At 36.1% G+C, this 20,564-nt stretch overlaps 1 protein-coding gene across 1 annotated transcript; it reads right to left on the reverse strand.

Annotated features, from left to right (window-relative positions):
* Positions 1-6,264: 6,264 nt before the first annotated feature.
* On the reverse strand, positions 6,265-16,915 carry LOC105052660 (lactoylglutathione lyase). The gene is made up of 9 exons (XM_073244086.1): positions 16,768-16,915; positions 14,358-14,504; positions 14,131-14,255; positions 13,833-13,897; positions 13,525-13,737; positions 11,631-11,678; positions 11,373-11,480; positions 11,137-11,289; positions 6,265-6,507 (listed from the first exon to the last, which is right to left on the reverse strand). The coding sequence occupies exons 2-9, from the start codon at positions 14,477-14,479 to the stop codon at positions 6,463-6,465; spliced, it is 879 nt and encodes a 292-aa protein (XP_073100187.1). The 5' UTR covers positions 14,480-14,504; positions 16,768-16,915; the 3' UTR covers positions 6,265-6,462.
* Between the last annotated feature and the right edge of the window lie 3,649 nt (positions 16,916-20,564).

The raw sequence follows: 20,564 nt of genomic DNA on the forward strand, positions 1-20,564 counted from the left end.
GGACAAAAGGTATGCCCACTGACAGGGCCATTTAAAGATGCCCTTATGCGGTTCTCTATGACAGGATGTTATCGGAATATATTTTCGTCCTTTCATCCTTCATCCTGCTCTCTCTATAAATGAAGATAAGAGAAGACCCTCAGGAGGTACGCACATTCCAATTCTCAGAGCCCAACACTCTGCCTCACTCGCTCTTCCATCTGTTGAGCTAAAAACTGACTTGAGCATCGAAGGGTCTTCGTCGGAGCCATCTCCGATACGAATTTTTCTTGCAGATCTCTCTGCTGCCATCGGATGCCGTCGGCTGTCCTTTCCATCTTGCTCGAGTTGATCCTGTTTCTATTCAGCACACCGTGAGCCCTCGCTCTCATTCTCGGCCCTCTCGACTGTGCCTTCTCTCCGACGAGCGGTCCTTCTCCATCAGTTTCCTACCATTCGATACTCGGACTTGACGATCTAACTACCCTACTGGAGACGAGCCACAACACAGAGTATTTAGATGAACCATCTCTTAGGATGTAGCAGATTGGTTACTTTATAATCACTCCAAATCTTGTTGAACTCCATTTCTGAAAAATTATTATTATTATTATTTTGATACAAATAATACAAAAAATTATTCTGTTAGGATGATTTATTTTGATAATATTCATTATTATTATTATTATCAAAAATATATATTCATGCCAATAATGAATAACTACTACAAATTTTAGACATCAAATTATCTATGATAAGAAAAAAATCATCATAAATTGATAACTTTGGCGACAACAATATCATTAATCATCATGAAAGATGGACATTAATTGTAGTTCATTAAGCTAGATAAAATTATGGAGGGATGATGAAACTCAATTTATGATGAAAATTTAATTGTTGCTACTAAATATTTTCTATGATGAGAGGTGTCACGAAAGCCTTTAAGATTTTTATAATGATATTCACATTAACATTAATAAATTTTTTTATGATAAATTTTAGTTGATACAAAAATCTTTAAATTTTATTATCACATAACAAAATTTTCATGAAAAAATTTTTATTTTGTGATGAATTCCTAATTTTACTAACCTATCCCTTTTAGTCTTCGCTCACTCAAACTTCACTTTATATATGGCTTTTGTATAATTATTGCATGCACTGCATGTACAACTATATTGGTGCATGCCATCAATCATCAAGGATATTGCGATAGACCCAACATAGAGATGAGTGCAAGATGAATGGAATCTGTGCTAACGCATTTCGATGATTGGTGGATGCATTGGTTTAGCCGTGCATACAATAATTTCTCTTTGCATAGAGTTGGCAATGGGCCAAGACAGTAAGAGGCTCATATGGCCAGATCGACTTTCGGAATAGATCTTGGGATAGGTCCAAGATGGTTGGGATTGAACTCAAGTCTCAAAAGAGCTAGAATAAATTTTGGACAGGGCACAATCAATTCTTGGTTCGATAGGATTTAGCCTGAAGCTCAAAGCCACTAATGGATCTAGTCCAAACCCTCGATCTAGTCTGAACATGAAAACATACTCATGTCTATTCTCTTCTGTGGTAATTTGTGATCCAACCCATCACTTGACCCACAAACAACCAATTTTAAGTAGGTTTGAGTTTGACAGAAATAAATTTGGATCGTAAATGGATTAACATGTCTAGATCAGGATAATTTCAGATTTAGGCCTTTGCTTTATTAATTCAACTCGTGATGGAAATTTAGTTGTTGCTACTGAATGTTTTCTATGATGAGAAGCATCATGAAAGTCTTTAAGACTTTTATGATGATATTCACATCATCATTAATAAATAATTTTTATGATAAATTTTAGTCTGAGTAAGAAAATTTTCATGAAAATAATGTTTTGGTTGTGATGAAATCCTACTTTCCTATCCCTTTTAGTCCTCGTTCACTCAAACTTCGCTTTGTATATGACTTTTGCATAGGAAAAATTATTGCATGCATTGCATGCATGACCATACTGGTGTATGCTATCAATTATCGAGATGTTTTGCGGTGGGCCTAACAGAGAGATGAGTGCAGGATGAATAAAACCCAGGCTAACACATCTCGATGATAGATGGCATGCACTAACATGGCTATGCATGCAATAATTTCTCCTTACATAGGATTGGAAATGGGCCAAGATAGTATGAGGTTCATATGGCCAAACTAGCTTTTGGAACAGATATTGGGATGTCTAAGATAGTTGGGATTGAACTCATCTCAAAAGAGCTTGAATAAATTTTGTGTCGGCCTTGGTCGATGCTTGGTTTGACAAAGTTTACCCCAAAGCTCAAACCCAACAATGGATCTGGTGCAAACCCTTGATCTAGTCCAAATCCGAAAATAACCCACGTCTATTCTCTTCCCAGCTCTCTCTCTCTCTAGGGGTGATAATTTATGACCCAACCCATTAATTTGACCTATAAATAGGGATGCAAATGGGTCGGATCAGATTAGGTCATAAGTGACCCGGAGCCAATCCGATTCTTAGATTGGGTCTTAATGTTGGACCCAGACCTAATCCAATAAAAGATTGGGTTGAGTCCATAGTTAGAATTTTTGATCCAATGGATTATTCATATTCGGTCGGGTCTGTACATAACCCGATCCCAAACCCAAAAATTCGGGTCTAGATTGGGTTTAGGTCAAACATAACCAACTATTATTTACCACACAAAATATATAATAAATAATATTACTCTCAAAATAAATCAAGATATAAAAATAATTTTAAATCTATTTTTATATTAAAGATATTGTTCATATAAATCTCAAATCACAACTTAGAAAATCAAACAAGTTCGGATTCTAACAATATGCAAGTTCAGATAGGGTCGGGTTGGGTCCCAATCTAATAAATCCAGGAGAAATTCTTTGTGCACCGAAGGCAATGGAGAAAATTTGAGGTGGAGCACACCACAGAAGTCGATTGGGCCACATAGTGCAATTTATAATGGGGTTGATATTTAATGCCACTTAGATTTTTTTTTAAAATTTTTTCTGATGAAAATATCTTTTTCCTCCGTAGAATAAAGAAAGAATAGTATTATTACTTTTTGATGACTTATATATTTTTATGTGAATATATATGATATTTTGAATAATATATATAACTTTTTATGTCTTTATATGATATCTTGTTGGTTATTATGATTTTTTGATGTCCATGACTTTCTGATATCTTATATGACTTCTTGAACAATATATATGACTTCTTATGAATATATATAACATTATGAATAATATATATGACTTTCTATGTCTTTATGTGATATTCTATTGGTTATTATATATAACCAACAGAAAGTCTATATATTATTTAGAATGTCATATATATTCATAAAAAGATAATATATATTATTCAAGATAACATATATATTATCAGAAAGTCATATAAAGCAATAAAAAGCAGTATATATTGTTCAGGATGTCATATATATTCATAGGAAGTCATATATATTATTCAGAATATCATATATATTCACAAGAAGTCATATATATTGTTCAAAATGTCATATATATTTACAGAAAGTCATATATATTGTTCAGATGTTATAGGAAGTTATGTAAGGTACCAAGAAGCTATATATATTATTCAGGATATCATATATATTTATAAGAAGTCATGTATATTATTCAAAATATCATATATATTTACAGAAAGCTATATAAGATATCAAAAAATCATAATAACTAATAGAGTATTATATAAAGATACAAGAAGTCATATATATTATTCAGGATGTCATATATATTCACAAAAAGTTATATAAGATACCAGAAAGGAATATATATCATTCATTCTTTATTCTACGAAAGAAAAGGGCATTTTCATTAGAAAAAAATTGAGAAAAAAACTAAGCAGCATCAAATATTTGCTACATTATTAATTACGCAACGTTGTCTCATGTGATTGGATGGTGCATGTTTTCTATATCGGGAGGTGGTGCACCAAGAATTTCTCATAGATCTAGATCCGATCCAGAAATGTATCCACTTTTAGAATGTGATCTGGCCCTATGGATCCTTTAAAATGGGCTGGATCGGGTCTAAGTTGGTTATTCTGGGTTAGATCATGTGTCAACCTGATTCATTTACAACCTTACTTATAAATAGGTCTAGAAGTTGTCCAGGCCGAACTGGGCCACACCCCTACTTGAGTCCAATCTGAAAGTTTTTTTTTTAGGTTTTAGGTTAGGCTTAGATCCAAAAATTTTTAAAAAACTCAGGTCTGAGCCCAACCTAAACCTGATTAGGCCAACCCAATCAGATTTTCAGCCATTTCGACTCTCTTCCCTCTCTTAAAAAAATTATTAAAAAACCTTTGAGCTCCTAATCCTTACCCATTTGGCCATCTCCCTCCCCAAGGCTGCCATCGCCCCATTCTCTAGCCTCCGCTCTGGTACTCCCCCTCTGGTGGATAACTTTGCTCGGGCCTACTGGGTCTACGACAACGGCAACAACTATGGTTAGTGGTAAAGTTAGAGGACAGCAAGGCTGAAGCAATCACGCTTGCACGGTGGCGAACTCGGAGGACTCATCGATTATATGTTGCAATGGACCATCGACGAGGTGCAAGTCTTCTTCCGATGAATGGGATGGGGGCAGCGATCCCGATCTTTTGAAACTTCTTGAAGATGAGAGGAGGACGAACATTGGTGGTGCCGATATCCTCACCCACTCCTATCGAATAAAATCGGAGAATGAAGCAGCAGCAATGACTCCATCATCTGAGGCCCTTGAGCCCTCTCTTAGCTATTTGATAAAAAGAGTAGAGTGAAAGAATTGAGGAGGTAAAGAAGGATTTCACCCAGATAAATCGAAGAGTCGAGTCGAATTAAACAAGCCTGAGTCCGAGGCTCTAGCCAAGCTAAAGGTATATTTGAATCTGGCTTGAAAGACAAACGGATCCTATAATTGAGCTCAAGCTCGATCTGAACTATTTTAGGTCTAATTTGATCCAAAATCAGATCAGCCCGAGCCTAATCCTGCCCTGCACACAAACAAACTGCTTTAATCTGGATTTGATGAAAATAGATTTAGATCATAAATGGATCAATATGTCTAGAGTTTGTTTATTAAATGGGATATGCTGAGATTTTGACTTTTGATCTATTTAACCCATTTTGACTCAATAACTGAATTGGATCCTAGCCAGGTCTAGTTAACCCACTAAAGTCTATTTAAAATATGCTAAACATTTTTGTACTTGTTTAATCTAACTTAATCTTTTTAACCCGGACCAGATGAAATGGATAAGCTGGGTCAACGTAGATGAAACACAGACCAGACCGAGGGTCCTAGACTCGGTTTTGTTTTGCTGTTCGAGAATGATATTTATGATGCACTACTTCTGAAGCCTCGCTCTACTACCAGGTAGATAACCAACGAGGTACCAGCAGGCCAAATCGCCTTTTGCACCAGATTAATCACGTAACTGGTTCACAAATTTGCTCAAAATTGTATACAAGCACGACAAAGACAAATACTAAGAGTGGCTACCGTAGCCTTCATACATTGCCACGTGAATGCACCATTGATTGGCTTTAAGCAGACGGTACCTCAAACAAAAACGGCGCCCATGCGTTCCACAGAAACCAATCAGTACCAGAACCATGCAGCTTTCCGGCAAAATGTACTCTCGTGGTATCATGTGATAGCAATGTTGTGGTGGGAAACCAAAAGGCAAAACACCACCCCCTCCCCCACCCCCCCACCCCCCCCCCCCCCAAAAAAAAGGAAAGAAGCGGAAGAATGATAACATAAACGAGGATGAGATTTAGAAAAAATATATCAACGAAACTCTAGAAGTGCATTGGTTTTAAAAAAAATCAACAACATAAAATAGGATTGCATTTATACAAGTAAAAGTAGCTCAAAAACCTTGGACATAGGAAGAGTAGAACGGCTGTAGAAGGTTAACGGCGTGAGAAAATCAAGATGGGACTTCAAATGACAATTTAGAGGATGTGCTTGACAAGGAAACTCTTGTTGCTGATCGGGATAGATAAAGAAATTATGAGCAAGCCAGTGCAAGAAAATGGGTTGGCCGCATAATGCTTACGGCATCATAGCTCCATAATTTCCTCACACTGTTATCATCAGAAAGTAATAAAAGCTTGGCCACAGAATAGATGAACATCATGCTCTAAGCCGTGTATTAAGCTGTATATCTTTCAGATAATTTGGGGTCATCTCCTGCGTACCACTGCTGTGTGCTGATATTTTTAACATTCAACAGTAAACAAACAACCTGATACCAAAAACTCACCTATATATAAAGCAGGAAAAGAAGGTTATAGTTGTAGTAACATACGTCTATGTTATTATAGTGCATGACATTGCAAGGCATGCAATTATTATATACTACGATATTTCATCACATACACGGATGAGTAGTAGCTGAAGTTATCACACACATTGACAACCAGTTCCAAGGACATTCTTTATTATGATCATGCCTCCAGCTCCTTGAGGAAATCTGCGTGGTCAACTAAAACCTGAGAAGCAGCAGGTCAAAATTAGCCACATATTGCCTGTCTCTGATTATACATTTACTCTCATCATAATTTAAGAAGATAGCAACCACAAATAATGGTATATTATTCTCATGATATCAATCAATAGGCATTAGTAATAGCGATCTTTAATGCTCTTACATTCTCAACCAGATAATAAAGAAGCACTATATTTCTTTGTACATCATCACATGAATGGAACGCACCCTCATTTGTGTTGCACCTCTTCATTGGAGCAAAACCACGAAGAAATTGAAAGAGAGCCAGTCTCGGCTCAAGCTAGGCAAATACACTGAGCCAAGCTCGAGCTAGGCTTGAATAATGGAGCCAAGCCTAAGTTGACTCTGGGCAGTTCTTATGTCCGATTGACCAAGAGTCCATATATATGCTTTGAGCTAATCTCGGTAGTTGGATATCAATATGATTGCAGAGATATTTACTAGGTAATAAGCACTTGATCCACTAGATTGATTTATAAAGTAATTGAATCATATATGTGTGTAGAGGTAGGCTATGCTAAACTCGACCAGTTTCTGCTCATTTACCAGTTGTGAGCTCTTATCACGCTAAATAATGATTTTCGTACATTTGATTTGCAATCAGCTTGCACAGCTGCCAGCCCTACTTCTCACCAATCGTCTTATCTGACAGAACTGACTGGAACATATCTAATATGCATGACATGAGAGTGCAATATTGCACCAAAATTTAAAGTAGCTGACAGCCCTACTTTCATTACTGTCTTGCCTCCATTGTTTAGACTTGACCGAACATCAGATTTAACATGGATGACATATCAAAAGGACCAAAGGGTAGTGCTATGTTGTAGCACCTCACTTTAAAGTAGTTCAGAGGCATCTAAATATTGGATGTTTCTGAAGTTGATAACATTCATTCAGAATTGTATCCACTGGGTAAGTTTACGAAGTTCAGAAACATGCGACAAGTTAATACAGTGGGTAATCTTCCAGCTAGGGTCATGCAACCGCTTCGGTGTCTTCCCATAATCTTACACCCATGCTAGCTTCCTAAGCTCTTCCTTACTATTGTTTCTAAATCATCCCCTTCCTCACACCCACACCTACTAACACACTCGCACTTGCACCTGTTCCTAATTCTTGGTATGTGTTGGGTATAAAATACCCCCGGCCGAAGTTCGCAAAAGGCCGACCCTCTCGGGGCTCTTCCGGCTTCCGACCTTGTGCGGCGTCTTTCTAAACTCCTCCGACTGTCCGACCTTCCATAATACCATCCGGACTTCTTCAATAATGAGCTCCTCTATTCATCTACCGGACTGTTCCAAACGCTCTCTGAGCTTCGCTATCAGCCGATTTTTTACAGTGATCGGCCATTCTCTGAATCTCTTTCAGATTTCTTCCAGCCACGATCGACTCTACTCCGAATTTCTAATTGCAAGCGAATTCCATCTGAGCTCCTACAAGAGCCGGACTCCATCCGAACTTCTACAGTGGATGGATCCTAGACGAACATCTACAACGGATGGGCTCTACCAGCCGGATCTCTACCCCGAACTTCTTTCGGACTTCGTCAATGACCGAGCTTCTCCAGCAGCGGGACTTCTACAGTAACCAGACTCCATCCAAGCTTCTACGGTGATCGACCGCCAACCGGTCTTCGTCCGAGCTTCTACAATAAGCGGCCTCCTTTCAGACTCCTACAAGAGTCGGACTCCGTCCGAACTTCTACAACAGAATTGAATCCCGGACTCCTCCAACGTTCGACCTTCCACAGTGTCCTCAAGACTCCTCCAGCGGACAAACCTCCACAATGCCATCCGAACTCCCCTGTTGGTCGACCCTCTGCCGGATTCTTCATGAAACCGGACTTCTTCGGCGGACAATCTTCAGGCGAGCTTCCACATTAAGAAAATTTCAGACGGACTTCTCTAGCAATCGGACTCCTACCGGACTTCTCCGATAGAAAGTTCCCATCTGAGCTTCTACGGCAGATGACTTCCGCTTGCAGCATCAGCGCCTAAGGCACTCCACAATTGTGGACTCGTCAGCAACCTCGAAAACATCCGAGCTTCTCTTAGATTGCTGAGACAGAGAGCCGTTCCGCTCCACCAAACATCTCAGCCGAGCTTCAGCCGTCCAACCCAAACTCTTCGGCAAGTCGCGACAACGAACACCACTCCACTCTCTGTAACAGATTCCACGTGGCTCCACCACCCTCTGGCAAGTCGCGACAACGAACACCACTCCACTCTCTGTAACAGATTCCACGTGGCCCCACCACCCTCTGACAAGTCGCGACAACGGACACCACTCCACTCTCCATAACAAACTTCACGTGACCCTGAACGGCCCACTGACGCCACTACTCTCCGTAACAAACTCCGCGTGACCCCGAACGGCCCACTACCAGACAATTACAGACGTCGCTGTCAATCAGTTACGCTCTCCTATCTATAAAAGAGACCTCCAGATACGTTTTTCTCTAAGATTTAAACTCTATCTAGAAACTCTGCTAAAATCCCATTCAAGTGCTCCATTTCTGTTGAGACAGAGTACTGACTTGAGCGTCGGAGGGTCTTGCCGGAGCACCTCCAACTCCGGTTTAGACTTCCCTTGCAGGTTTCAGTGGTGGCCGCGATCCCCTCAACTCCAGCTTCTCCGGCGTCGGCGGAATTCTGCACCAACAGTATGCTAAAGGTCTGACGTTTGGGCTGAAATTGAGCCTTGAAAATCAATTCCAGTCAATCTTGGCAGCTATAGAGAGTTTCCCTCCAATGCCAATCGTAAACTGTCTTATTTCAGCCTAGAATCTGTTATTTCAGCAAGTTTCAGCTGAAAGTGACTTATTTTGGTGTCTACTACTATACAAAGGACGTCTATTTGTTCCTTTAAGTGCATAGGCTATATTGTCAATCTTGGGCAGTTTATCCTTATTTTTCTTGAGTTAAAGAGGAAATATATGATAAACATATCCTTTGATGGGCCAGATACTCTTGTAAAATGCTCACAAGAGAAAAGGACTAATGTGAACAACTAAAAATCAAACACTGTCACTTACAGCAATTACTATCTTTTTATGAATGACATAAACATAAAACATCCTCTTCTCCCGGCCTCTCTCTCTCCCTGCTCCCCCTTGTCATTTCCCTTTTCATCCTTGAGTCCTCTACTTTTTACTCCCCTTCATCTCCTTATTTTCTTCTATTCTTTATGTTTCATCCATTTTCCTTTCACAATTCTTCATCATCATCATCATTATTCATTCCTCCTGTCCAATCTTTCATTCTCATCTTTCTCTTTTGTATTTGCAGCGGACACAATATCAAACTGAAACAGAATGGCAAAACTGTTTCACTTCCTCTCTTCTTTCCTATTCATGTTTCTTTGTTCCGGCCTGACATTAGACGACAGACATATGACTCTCTGCATTTCTGATTCAATTTTGCACTACCTTTACAACCTTTTCCTAAGACACATCAATTACACATCAAGAACCCTAAGACTCAATCTAAAATATTTAGATTTCTATTCTAAGCCCCATGCCTTCAAGGAACCCATTAATTTGGTACGATTGGCTCCCCATTCTACAATACCTATGTTGAAATGTCCAGAGAAAGATAACAGAGTTAGCTAAATACAGTATATCATAAACCATCATTGTCTGATTGCATACATTAGATGGTCAATATTTAGTGTTTAGACAAGAGGATTCTATTTTTCTACCTATCGATGATAACAAGACTATCATCGCTTTCCTTAAAAAAAAAAAAAAAGAATGAAAGACAAAGATTATTATCCCCACATGAAGGTGATGGTTATAAGTTACACAGACTGGAGTACATCACCAACTGAAAAGTTTTTTATGTGATGCTGATGATTTCTAATGACTCGATATCATGTCCATGAGCAAGAACCCATAATGTATAATGCTGTTGTCATGGTACTCAAAAGCACTATGAGAAAGATGTTATTCTTTGCTGTAAAGTGGAAGGGAAATTTTCACAAAAGGAAAAGGTGAAATTAAAATGACAAGCATTTTAAATTATTGATAGAATCTGAAAAGTGATAATAGAACTTTAGAACATCATTGCCTATGTAGCAGCTAGGAATTGTAGATAAATTGTAGAAAGTTGTCAAATCAAGGCTATCAGCATTAAATTATATTTTTTTTCTTTCAAACATGAGGCATTCCTTTAAATCTTCATAGCTGGGTCAACAAGAATGCACATCTTAGATATGCCAACTAAGCAAAGATGCTTGCTTCTCCATGAATTTTCCAGTTCTGTGTCGTTGGTCATTCTTCGGAACAAAAAGCGGGAGAATGATTAGAATTATGAGCTCAAACAGATCAAAATAAGTTCATCTATGGCCCAGAGGTACAGGTTTTAAACATACAAACTGGGATTTGCATCATGTCAAGAAAATTTTTGCATAACTATTTTCAGACACTAAGAGCAATGATGTGTTGAATTCATCTGCTCAAAACACTGAACATAAAATAAAGGATCTCAAACTCAATACGGTAGTCCTATAGTATATTTCATATTGAACCACAACACAACCAACGCTAAAAACACATCAGCTCTGTGCATTAGATATAGAACTACTGAAAGCATACAGAGGAATGACATACCACTTTCCAGCCATCTGGATCAAGAAAAGAGGTGATTTTGGTGTTTATTCCTGGAATTGGTCCCGGTTGTCGTGTGATTTTTCCTCCTAGCTCTTTGGAGACCAGATCAACAACCTCAGCACTTTTATAAACATCTTCAGTGCTAATAGCAACCTAGTAATGGAAGAGTTATGACAAACATTAGGAAAAGTAATGGCAAATATACAAATTTACCAGTCAGAATAATGTGACAGAACCTGCGCATATGCGTTGCCTTTGGTATACTCTGTCACACCATAGTTGTACGTCAACTCCAGAACTGTTGTCTCATATTCAGCAGCGTAACCCATCATGGCAATACTATACTGCACAGGTCATGTGATAAAAAGTAAACTATAAGTGCTATTAGGAACTATGATAAACTATGAGAAAAATGAATCAACATAATTTCATGATATACATAGGTTTATCATCCAATATATAACCAGTAAAATTAATTTCAGATAAAAAACTACCTTATACTGAGGAACATCTTTTTGCCTCAATAACTTCATTCCACATGCCTGCAAGAAGGTAAAAGTTACCCAAATTTAACAACAGATTATCGCCTGAATCAAATAACCGACCAAAGGGGCATCCAAAAGAAAAGGATACTGAATACACACTTTCCGTGTATCATAAATTAATAAGCTACCGGACAGCCCACAACTGCCTGTGAATTGCAACCAGGATGATAAGAATAGAGTTCAGATTTCAAAAAATGATTGACATCATGCATTTTAGCTTTTGTGTCTCTTTTGAACCTCCTTCCTATGATCACTGCAGGTCCTTGGTTGGCAATGTGTAGCACTAGCTGCCAGCATTCAGGTCTCTTGTCAGCTGTTCATCCATATATCTTCATTAACATGGCAGGGTACCCACTTGACTTATTCCTCTCATGTACATGTGATGGTTAATTGATCCAGTATACTACCAGAAGCCACGAAGGAACTGTTCTCCATAGTCTGGAGAACACACAAAGTGTGTCCCAGCCAACAGGCAGGGCACTGCCATGGAGAGAAAGAACAGAACACACTTGCTGGAAGTTGATGATCAGGATCATAACAGAACTTTGAATAGCAAGGAACTTAAATTGCATGGTTAAGCGCATACCCAAAATCTGAGGTCACCTTATTTTTACCATAAATAATCTTAGCAAATTTCATATAATTGAGAAGAAGCCAGCACACATTCTTTACATATACAGATCCACCAGATTAATGCAACTGCTTCCTTGTAATATTGTTTTTTCATATCATCATGCAATACCAATGGTTATCAACTCATTGGTGCAATAGTTTGCAACTCAACAAAGGAGGAGTCTCAGAGAACATAAATTAAGATGGTAAATGTGTTCCTTGGTATACAACATGTAGTGCCAATTTAGATGAAACTCGAATTTCTGAAAAAAACTTTATCCATCTTGGCCTTCTCTTTGAAGACAATACTGGTCAGTCATTCTTAGGTTTCTCCCAACATGGATGACAAGTGAATTGGGATGCATGCGAGACAGTATTATGGATAAGGACAATAAAGAAAATTTATTTTTTCCATGCTCACTCCTCCTATAGAATTTCCAACCTAGCCCCACCTCCTAGGAAATTTTCGTTTAGTATCAGGTAGCTTTTGAACTTTTGTCGATGATAGGAAGAAAACTGAATAATTATTCAATGGAACTTGTTTGATTGTGATCACTTGATTTTCTTTTTCTTTTCTAATGTATCACTGGAATATGAAATGATCTTACTATTTAAACTCAATCCAGCATGTTCTATAATTAAGAGTTTGGGTTAAACCTTGATTGTGAATATGACAGCTTTTGCCATGAAAATATTATAAGGTAATATTCATGTTATACTTGAAGAAGCGGATAGCGTATTAAAAAAATCTAGCAATTAAAGACTGGAACGGTAACAAACAGTAGCTATGTTCAGCTAGTACTTTAACTGTACAGTATTTTTGTGTGTGTAAGGTAAACACCTAGCTAATTGGATATGCTGATTATCAAATGAACACATCATGAAAAGAAGAAGATGATGATAACAAAGAAGAAGAAGAAGAAGAAATAACAGCATTCATGAAACAAAACATGCCATCTTTACATTTCTCAGTATTAATATCTATCTTCTGTCCTATAAATGGGTAACAAAGATAGAAAATGCTTCAAAATATTTTCAAATAATGAGCTTGCAGGGATTCAAGGCTTACATTTTAACAAGTTAGTATTAGCTTCTGCCAATATCCTTATGACTGGTAATAGCTAATTTTGTATACAAGGAAAGAGAGTTAATAGTACTTGTAGCCTACTAGAATCACAAATTGTGTGCAAATGTGAACAACATATACACTATGGTGTTAACACTATAATACCTTTTCATAAAACTTGATAGAGCGTTCCAGATCACCCACACGAAGCATAACTTGGCAAAGAGGCTCGGGTGTCGGGCCTCTCTGAATCAGCTCAAAAAGGTAACCATCAGGGTCTTGCACAAAAGCGATTACAGTCGTTCCTCCTTTAACAGGACCAGGTTCACGTGTGACCTTGCCGCCCTTTTCCCTGATGTTTTCAACCAACTTATAGACCTGCAACCCCGTCAAGATTTTCTCTTTTCAGAGTAAGCCAGTAGCATATAAGTGTAACTATGAAAATTAATTTTAAGCAAGTTAAAGATACCCACATCTTCTGTTGCAATAGCAAAATGCCCAAAGCCTGTGCCAATATCATACTTATCAACTCCATAATCTGCCCACAGTACAGGAAAGGAATCATAATAAGTATATAGTATGGTAGGAAAAACTCAACTTCATGAATCAACATATGTGTATTCCCATGACTGCCATGCATCACTTGCAAAAGTTTGTGGTTTAAGCTAACCTGGCAGTGGACTACAAATAAGAATAAGCAAAAAATTCAAAAGAAAAACAAAACATTTATATGATGATAAAAAGGAAGTTTTTCAATGATGAGATACGTACTATATGTCAATTCTACCACAAAATGAGAGTCTTCTGGCCCAAACCCAAGGAATGCATTTGAATATTTCTCTTCTGGAATGTCTCTTTTCCGTAGTAGTTGCATCCCAAAGCATTCCGTGTAAAATCTCATGACATTAAAAAAATTAAATCAGAATGAAAACAATAATTCCATGATGTTATAGAAAATTGATAAATTACTTAAACAAATGTAATTTTAGACAGCATACTTTATGGTACGGTCCAGATCCCCAACACGATAAACAGCATGTAAAAATCGCCGCTTGTCTTTCTGTGCCCATTCAAGTACATTCTCGCTTGGAACTGTCTCAGCTTCTGTTCCAGATGCCATATCTAGATGGAAACTATATTTGCTTCTGTGTATGTTATGCAGATAAATTAATCATAACTAAGCTATTAAACAATATTAGCATAAAGTGAACTAATGAGGTTCACAAAGATAATTTCCGTTAGGATCTATACATGCAACTTTGAGGCAACTTACCAGAATTCATAGTGCATTGGAAACTTACTGTCCAAATTGTAGCAGAGGGAATGATGGTAGGAGATCAGTTAAGGATGCATGATAATAAAAAAAGGCAATAAGCTAAGAAGCACAAAAGCAACAGAGTTTTAGAAATGCCATTCCTGGGAGCAGGACCTACAGAATTATTGTCTCAAAATCTGCTTTTAAACCAAAACACTGCTCCTGCTCCATAAGACACTATGAAATATAAGAAGCATAAAACCTATGGTTCCCTCTAAAAAAAAAAAAAAAATCACATGTTTTCTCACTCCCATTCTAACCCCAAGCTTTGAAGACCCCTAGGATGTCACATCAATGACAAGGAAAATTCGCATGTAAATAGAAGGAATTACCTAAAATACAATTATAACTATAGAAGCAACATTATGGTAAATTTGACAAAATCACTTCAATTTGTTTCAAAGCAATGTAACAATGATGGGCACTTTACAAAATGATTTCGAACCATTTTCCCCTTTCTTTTAAAAAGCAAAAATAGAGCAATGCCCAGAATATTGGGCTTGTATGTTGGATTAAAAGCTGATGTGGCTTGAAGGGCAGCCTAGCAGCAAGCTGAAAGGTTGGTGGGATTGATCAGCAGAAGAAGGAATCTAGCAAGTTGATCAACTACAATTCAAACCAATAGGTGAGGAACAACAATGGAAAGTCTTTCATATATGATGTACCATTCAAAGGCTTAGATGGAATATTCAAAGGCAAAGAGTTTAAGCAAGAGGTATAAGAGACACCAGTTTGAATCTTTACATGAGAACTTAATCAAATTTGGCAACAGGCATCTTTTCTTCTTCTTCTTCAATATCTCCTCATATTCCTTCTATTATTCTTTATTCTTCTTCAATGTCCTCTCAATTTATCACGGTCATCCTTGCTGTGTTAAACACAACCCCATCGGATCAACTTAATGTTATAATTAGATATGAGAATAAGTCCGAAGTCAATCTACAGCTATATTTATTCTCCACATCACACCAGTGACTGGTTCCATACGTGTTCTAATAATTGCTTAGAAAAGAGGCTAAATATTGCACAAAATAATAGAGCTCAAAATCCAGATCTGCATTTAATTTGAAGCTGTCAAATAACTACTATTCCTTGATAGTCATTAGGATTGCATAATTTTTTATTAAAATGACTTGATGCAGACAATATCCTAAATGATCCTTCCTGCTGAATTCTTGAGGGCAACGCTTCTCACTTCCACAACCAAATCTGCATATGCCCATACTCCAAATCCAGAAACTTTTGCTAGAAAGCTTTTCTGAGTTTATTAGAGTGATCTACAGTTTGCATGGGAACAATTGCACAAGATCCATCTCTATATAGAAGGAAAAGAGCCAGATTTGACCATCCATTAATCAAAAACTCAATCTGTGCATTTGAAGTATTGTTCATGGAACTGATGCCCACAAGTAGACACACTAACACCAAGGAACTAGGTAAGGCCCAAATTTTCTGTTTGTTTAAGGCCATCACAAAGTGCCTTCAACCACCATGGCATGACACAGCTGATCTGGTTCGTCAAGCTATGGATTGACCCTACCCCCAATCAAGAGTCGCTTAATATTAAGCAATTCCCTAAAGCATTTCCAGTCATACAATCTGATGAACTGAAACGGGATCTATGTCCACCTGGAACGAGCGAGAGGGGAAAAAACATCTCCTTATCATCAAATACTGAATGGGATTATTTAAATGCCTCCAAAGTAAGATTCAAAAAGTTGATTCAGAGAAAAGAACACATTAACATGACAAAATTTATCAAGAAAAAAAAAACTACATCTTCCAAGAATTAACCTTGTTTGGCGTAAATTCCCACAGCATAAACACAACAGTACAAAACATCATGCCATAAAGAATGATATATTGAGAAAAAAACATTCTACAACTTTCTCCACTGGTGAGTTTAGGAGTATCATAGAGTTTCGCTTTTGAAACCCTACTTCTGATCATTTCTTGGAAACATAACGATTGACTGAACCATAAACGAAAATTCCAAACCATAATCGAACAACAGCTAACTTTAATTTTTGATCATCGTAGTAAAAATAAGAAGAAAGAAGGAGACGATTAGAACAAAGGGGCAGTCTTCCCACCGGATGAGGAGGCTTTAGGTTCGACGCAGTCGACTGCCGGCTTCCCTCGGTCCGGGATGTGCGGGGGAAGGAAAGAGAATTATTAAGGGGAGGGCGTGGGCCGCGGGGGACACCGGGCGCTGCTTGCCAGTTAAGGCCGGACGATTGACACGTAGAACGAAAGTTGCTCACGATAAAATGGCTTTTCGTACCAAAATGAAGATTTCCTAATTTTGTTACTAGAAAACTTAATACCTTATCAAATCTAACTAAATAACACCATTAAATTGATATAAAAATTAATAATATTATTAATCACCATATTTACTTAATCTATATTGATTTTAATAAAAAAAATATTTTTCATTAGTATTATATCTTATCCATATCTCATACGTGGTTTATTACATTGTATAAATATTTTTTTAATTTTTTAGATTTTTTTATAATTATAATCTTGCTTAACAGTGAAAGGACAATTACTGATAACTATGCTATATTATATTTAAATATTTCTTATATGTAATACTTTTTTTTTTCTTATAATATGCAAGTTGGATCATAATTTTATTATATTATAGTAATATTTTATTTTACTATACCAATGACATATATATACTATTAGAATTTTTCATAATAATTATACATAATAATATTAACATAAAGAAACTATTTTAAAAAATAATTAATTTTTTATATCTATTATATTTTATTTTATTTTTATTAGCTATTTTATTTTATCTATCGCATCTCAAAAATAATTGGGAAAAGAAGAAAAAATTATGCTCCAGCCATCTCGTAAGTTTTATGCTAGTGAGAAATGCAAAAGCTCAACCATGCCTCATATACAATTATATTTAAAAGTTGGCATTATACAATATAGTATAATAAATATATAATACTTCCCTTTAAAGTCCTCTAAAGGTTTTCACTTTTATGTTTCATCATTAGCTGCGAATAAAACATGTCAACCCATAGTCTGACCTAGTTACGTCTGGTACATCCTGATATCTTAGACTCGTGAACCAAGTCTAGATCAAATTGTTGTTTTATTTAGAGAATTATGTCACGTTTGTATTAGATGTTTTCATATATAATCTAATACATACATTAATTGAATCAAAAATGGATAAAATGTTAAATAATTGATTCGTTTCGTTTACTTAACCGAAGAACGTACATAACTATCTCTTGCCCTAAACTCTTCATCCATTCACCTCTTTGTCATATTCTAGATTAGTAGGTTTGTATTGCAGGTAATTGCTTTCTAAGTTGCAGGAGTTCAAGTTAACATTTCCTTAGATTTTGTTTCACTTATTACTCATTTTATAATAATTTTTGCTTCTAGACTCAACTTGACCTAGATCTTGATGTATTGAGTTGTATTTAAGTCAGGCTTTGTCCAACTTAGCTCAAATAATCTGATAAATCCAAGATGTTTCCCATCAACCTAATACAACCCAACTCAATTAGTCAATGAGCTGAACCCAAGTCTAAAGTTGGAACCCAAAGAAAATAGGGTCAAGTTCAAGCCATGCTTGCATTCGCTTGGTTCCAGGCCCATATGCCAAGAAATTTGTCATACAGGTAAGTCACAAGTGGGTAAATTTTAGTTTGTTCCGACTAAGATAAAAAATTTAAAAAAATCTAAAACCCAATTAATATAAAGGAATTGAAATACTTATTTGAAGTAATATTAAGACTGATAACTATTTTTATGCTATAAAAAAAAGGATAACAGCATAATAACAAAAAAGTGAACATTGAAATAATAAATGACTTAACATATAAAAATAAAAATCAAATATAGTAAATGAATTAGAATTAGAATATCAAAAAATGATAAAACAAAATAAGAATTTGCAAATTTTGATAAAAAGTTGGACACTGTATTTTTTTTGATTAAAAAAAAAAGTTGGACACTGTAAATGGAGGATTTAGCAAGAGATGTGAAAAAATTTTGGAAAGAAAAGAAAGATTCAGAGCATTTAAAAAGATTCCTTTTTATTATGTCGATGCTTCCTCTCTATTCTACATGGTTTCCTTCCATTTGTTTCCCATCCTTTTTCGTATCTTTAAAATATGTGCCTCCCTAAATGGCCATCCTAATCAGCAAGAGGAAATGGAAGGGGGTCTGTAGTTGAGAGGAATTTGAGTTGGGAGATTGTGATGGAGAGAGACATCTAGATAGATTCCCCTTTCCCTTTATTCTACTAAATAAAAGATTATTATGAGAAAAATGCTAAAATAAAATGAAAGTCTTCTAAATTCAGACTTTCCTTTTTATATTATAAATTTATCAAAAATCTCATTTAACATAGTAAAGAAAAATATATTAAAAAAGATCAATTGATAGAGATGTAGTGTCAACCATTATCCTAAAATACATCAGTTTGCACTGGCCAAAAATAATAAATAAAATTTTAGATATATTATATAGAGGAATAGAGGAATACCTATTGTTAATACAAAATAATTTTGGTTAAAATTGAGATAAAAAGATTGTCAAGTATATCAATCACTTTAAAATAGGGGTTAACAACCATAATCTAAGCCTATTTATCTGCCTTAACCAACTTGATTTTAACCCACCTAACTTGGTTTGTTGGTTTCATTGGTAGGATAGAGGTTAGCAAACTTCATCTGTTAGCAAGTGAAATCAAAGTGAATTGGATCAAAACTCCTAAACCAATCATATCATGAGAATATAAATATCAATTTGAAAAAATATTATATATAAAATATAATCTTCTTAAAAATAAAATAGAACTTTAAAAAAAAAGCACGATAAGCAAGTGGATTGATGAAATTGCTCATGCTTAAAATAAAAGAATAGAGATTGAGAACTGATTTCATATCTTGTCATTTTCTTTTTTTTTTATTTTCCTTTTCTCTTTTTTGCTTCTTGTATTCTTCTCCCTTCTCCTCTTTCTCATTTTATTTTTAGATGAAATATATGATTACTTGCTACAATTTTTCTAAAAAACAAATCTGCGTACTAAAGAATTATTCGAAGAAATATCCATCTACTTCTTTTGGTAAACTATCCATCTACTTCTTGATCTTCCTTTCATCATTTTCTCTATCCCCCAATCTTTACATCCCCTTTCCTCCTCATGTTCTTAGTAAGATCGCATGCATAAATTAAGTATACAGTACTTTTGGCTAATGGATTGGAAGTTATTGCTGCCACAGACAGCCTTTATGCCAGAAAGTTACAAGTATGCAGGCTTAGATTTTGGTTTTTTGTTACATTGGCTTAGATTTTTGGTTAAAAATGCCAACCTGATTGATTCCCTCCATACCACTTTTGCCACCAAAGTTTGCAGTACTTCTATCACCATCATTTCTTATCAAGCCTCACTATTGCTATACAACCACCATCTTTCTCGCCCATTACTTTAATGTCATGTTTCATTAGGGAGAGTAAGATTTTGAAATATGAATGGAAATGAGTAATTTCTATTTTAGCTGTTTGATTGAGAAAAATCTTATTTTCATTCTCATTCTAAGGAAGAAGAGAAATGTCCCAATTTTTCAAAATTCAATCCCAACTCTCTTCCAATATTCAAATCTCATTTTGATTCCAATTTTAGCCACGAATCAAATATAACCATTTTGATTCTCAATTCAATCAATTATAATTTTGATTCTAATTTTCATCGTGAATCAAATGCACTCTAAAAACTTGATGAGCCACCCCTCCATGCACTATATCCCTCCAAATTAGCTCCTCCACTTTAAATACAAAATCTTTGTTATTTAAAACAACCATCATGAACGCTCCCAGATTCCACACAGAAGAGTTACACAGGTGA

Source organism: Elaeis guineensis, chromosome 10 (genome assembly GCF_000442705.2).
Source record: "Elaeis guineensis isolate ETL-2024a chromosome 10, EG11, whole genome shotgun sequence".
NCBI classification, from domain to species: Eukaryota; Viridiplantae; Streptophyta; class Magnoliopsida; order Arecales; family Arecaceae; genus Elaeis; species Elaeis guineensis.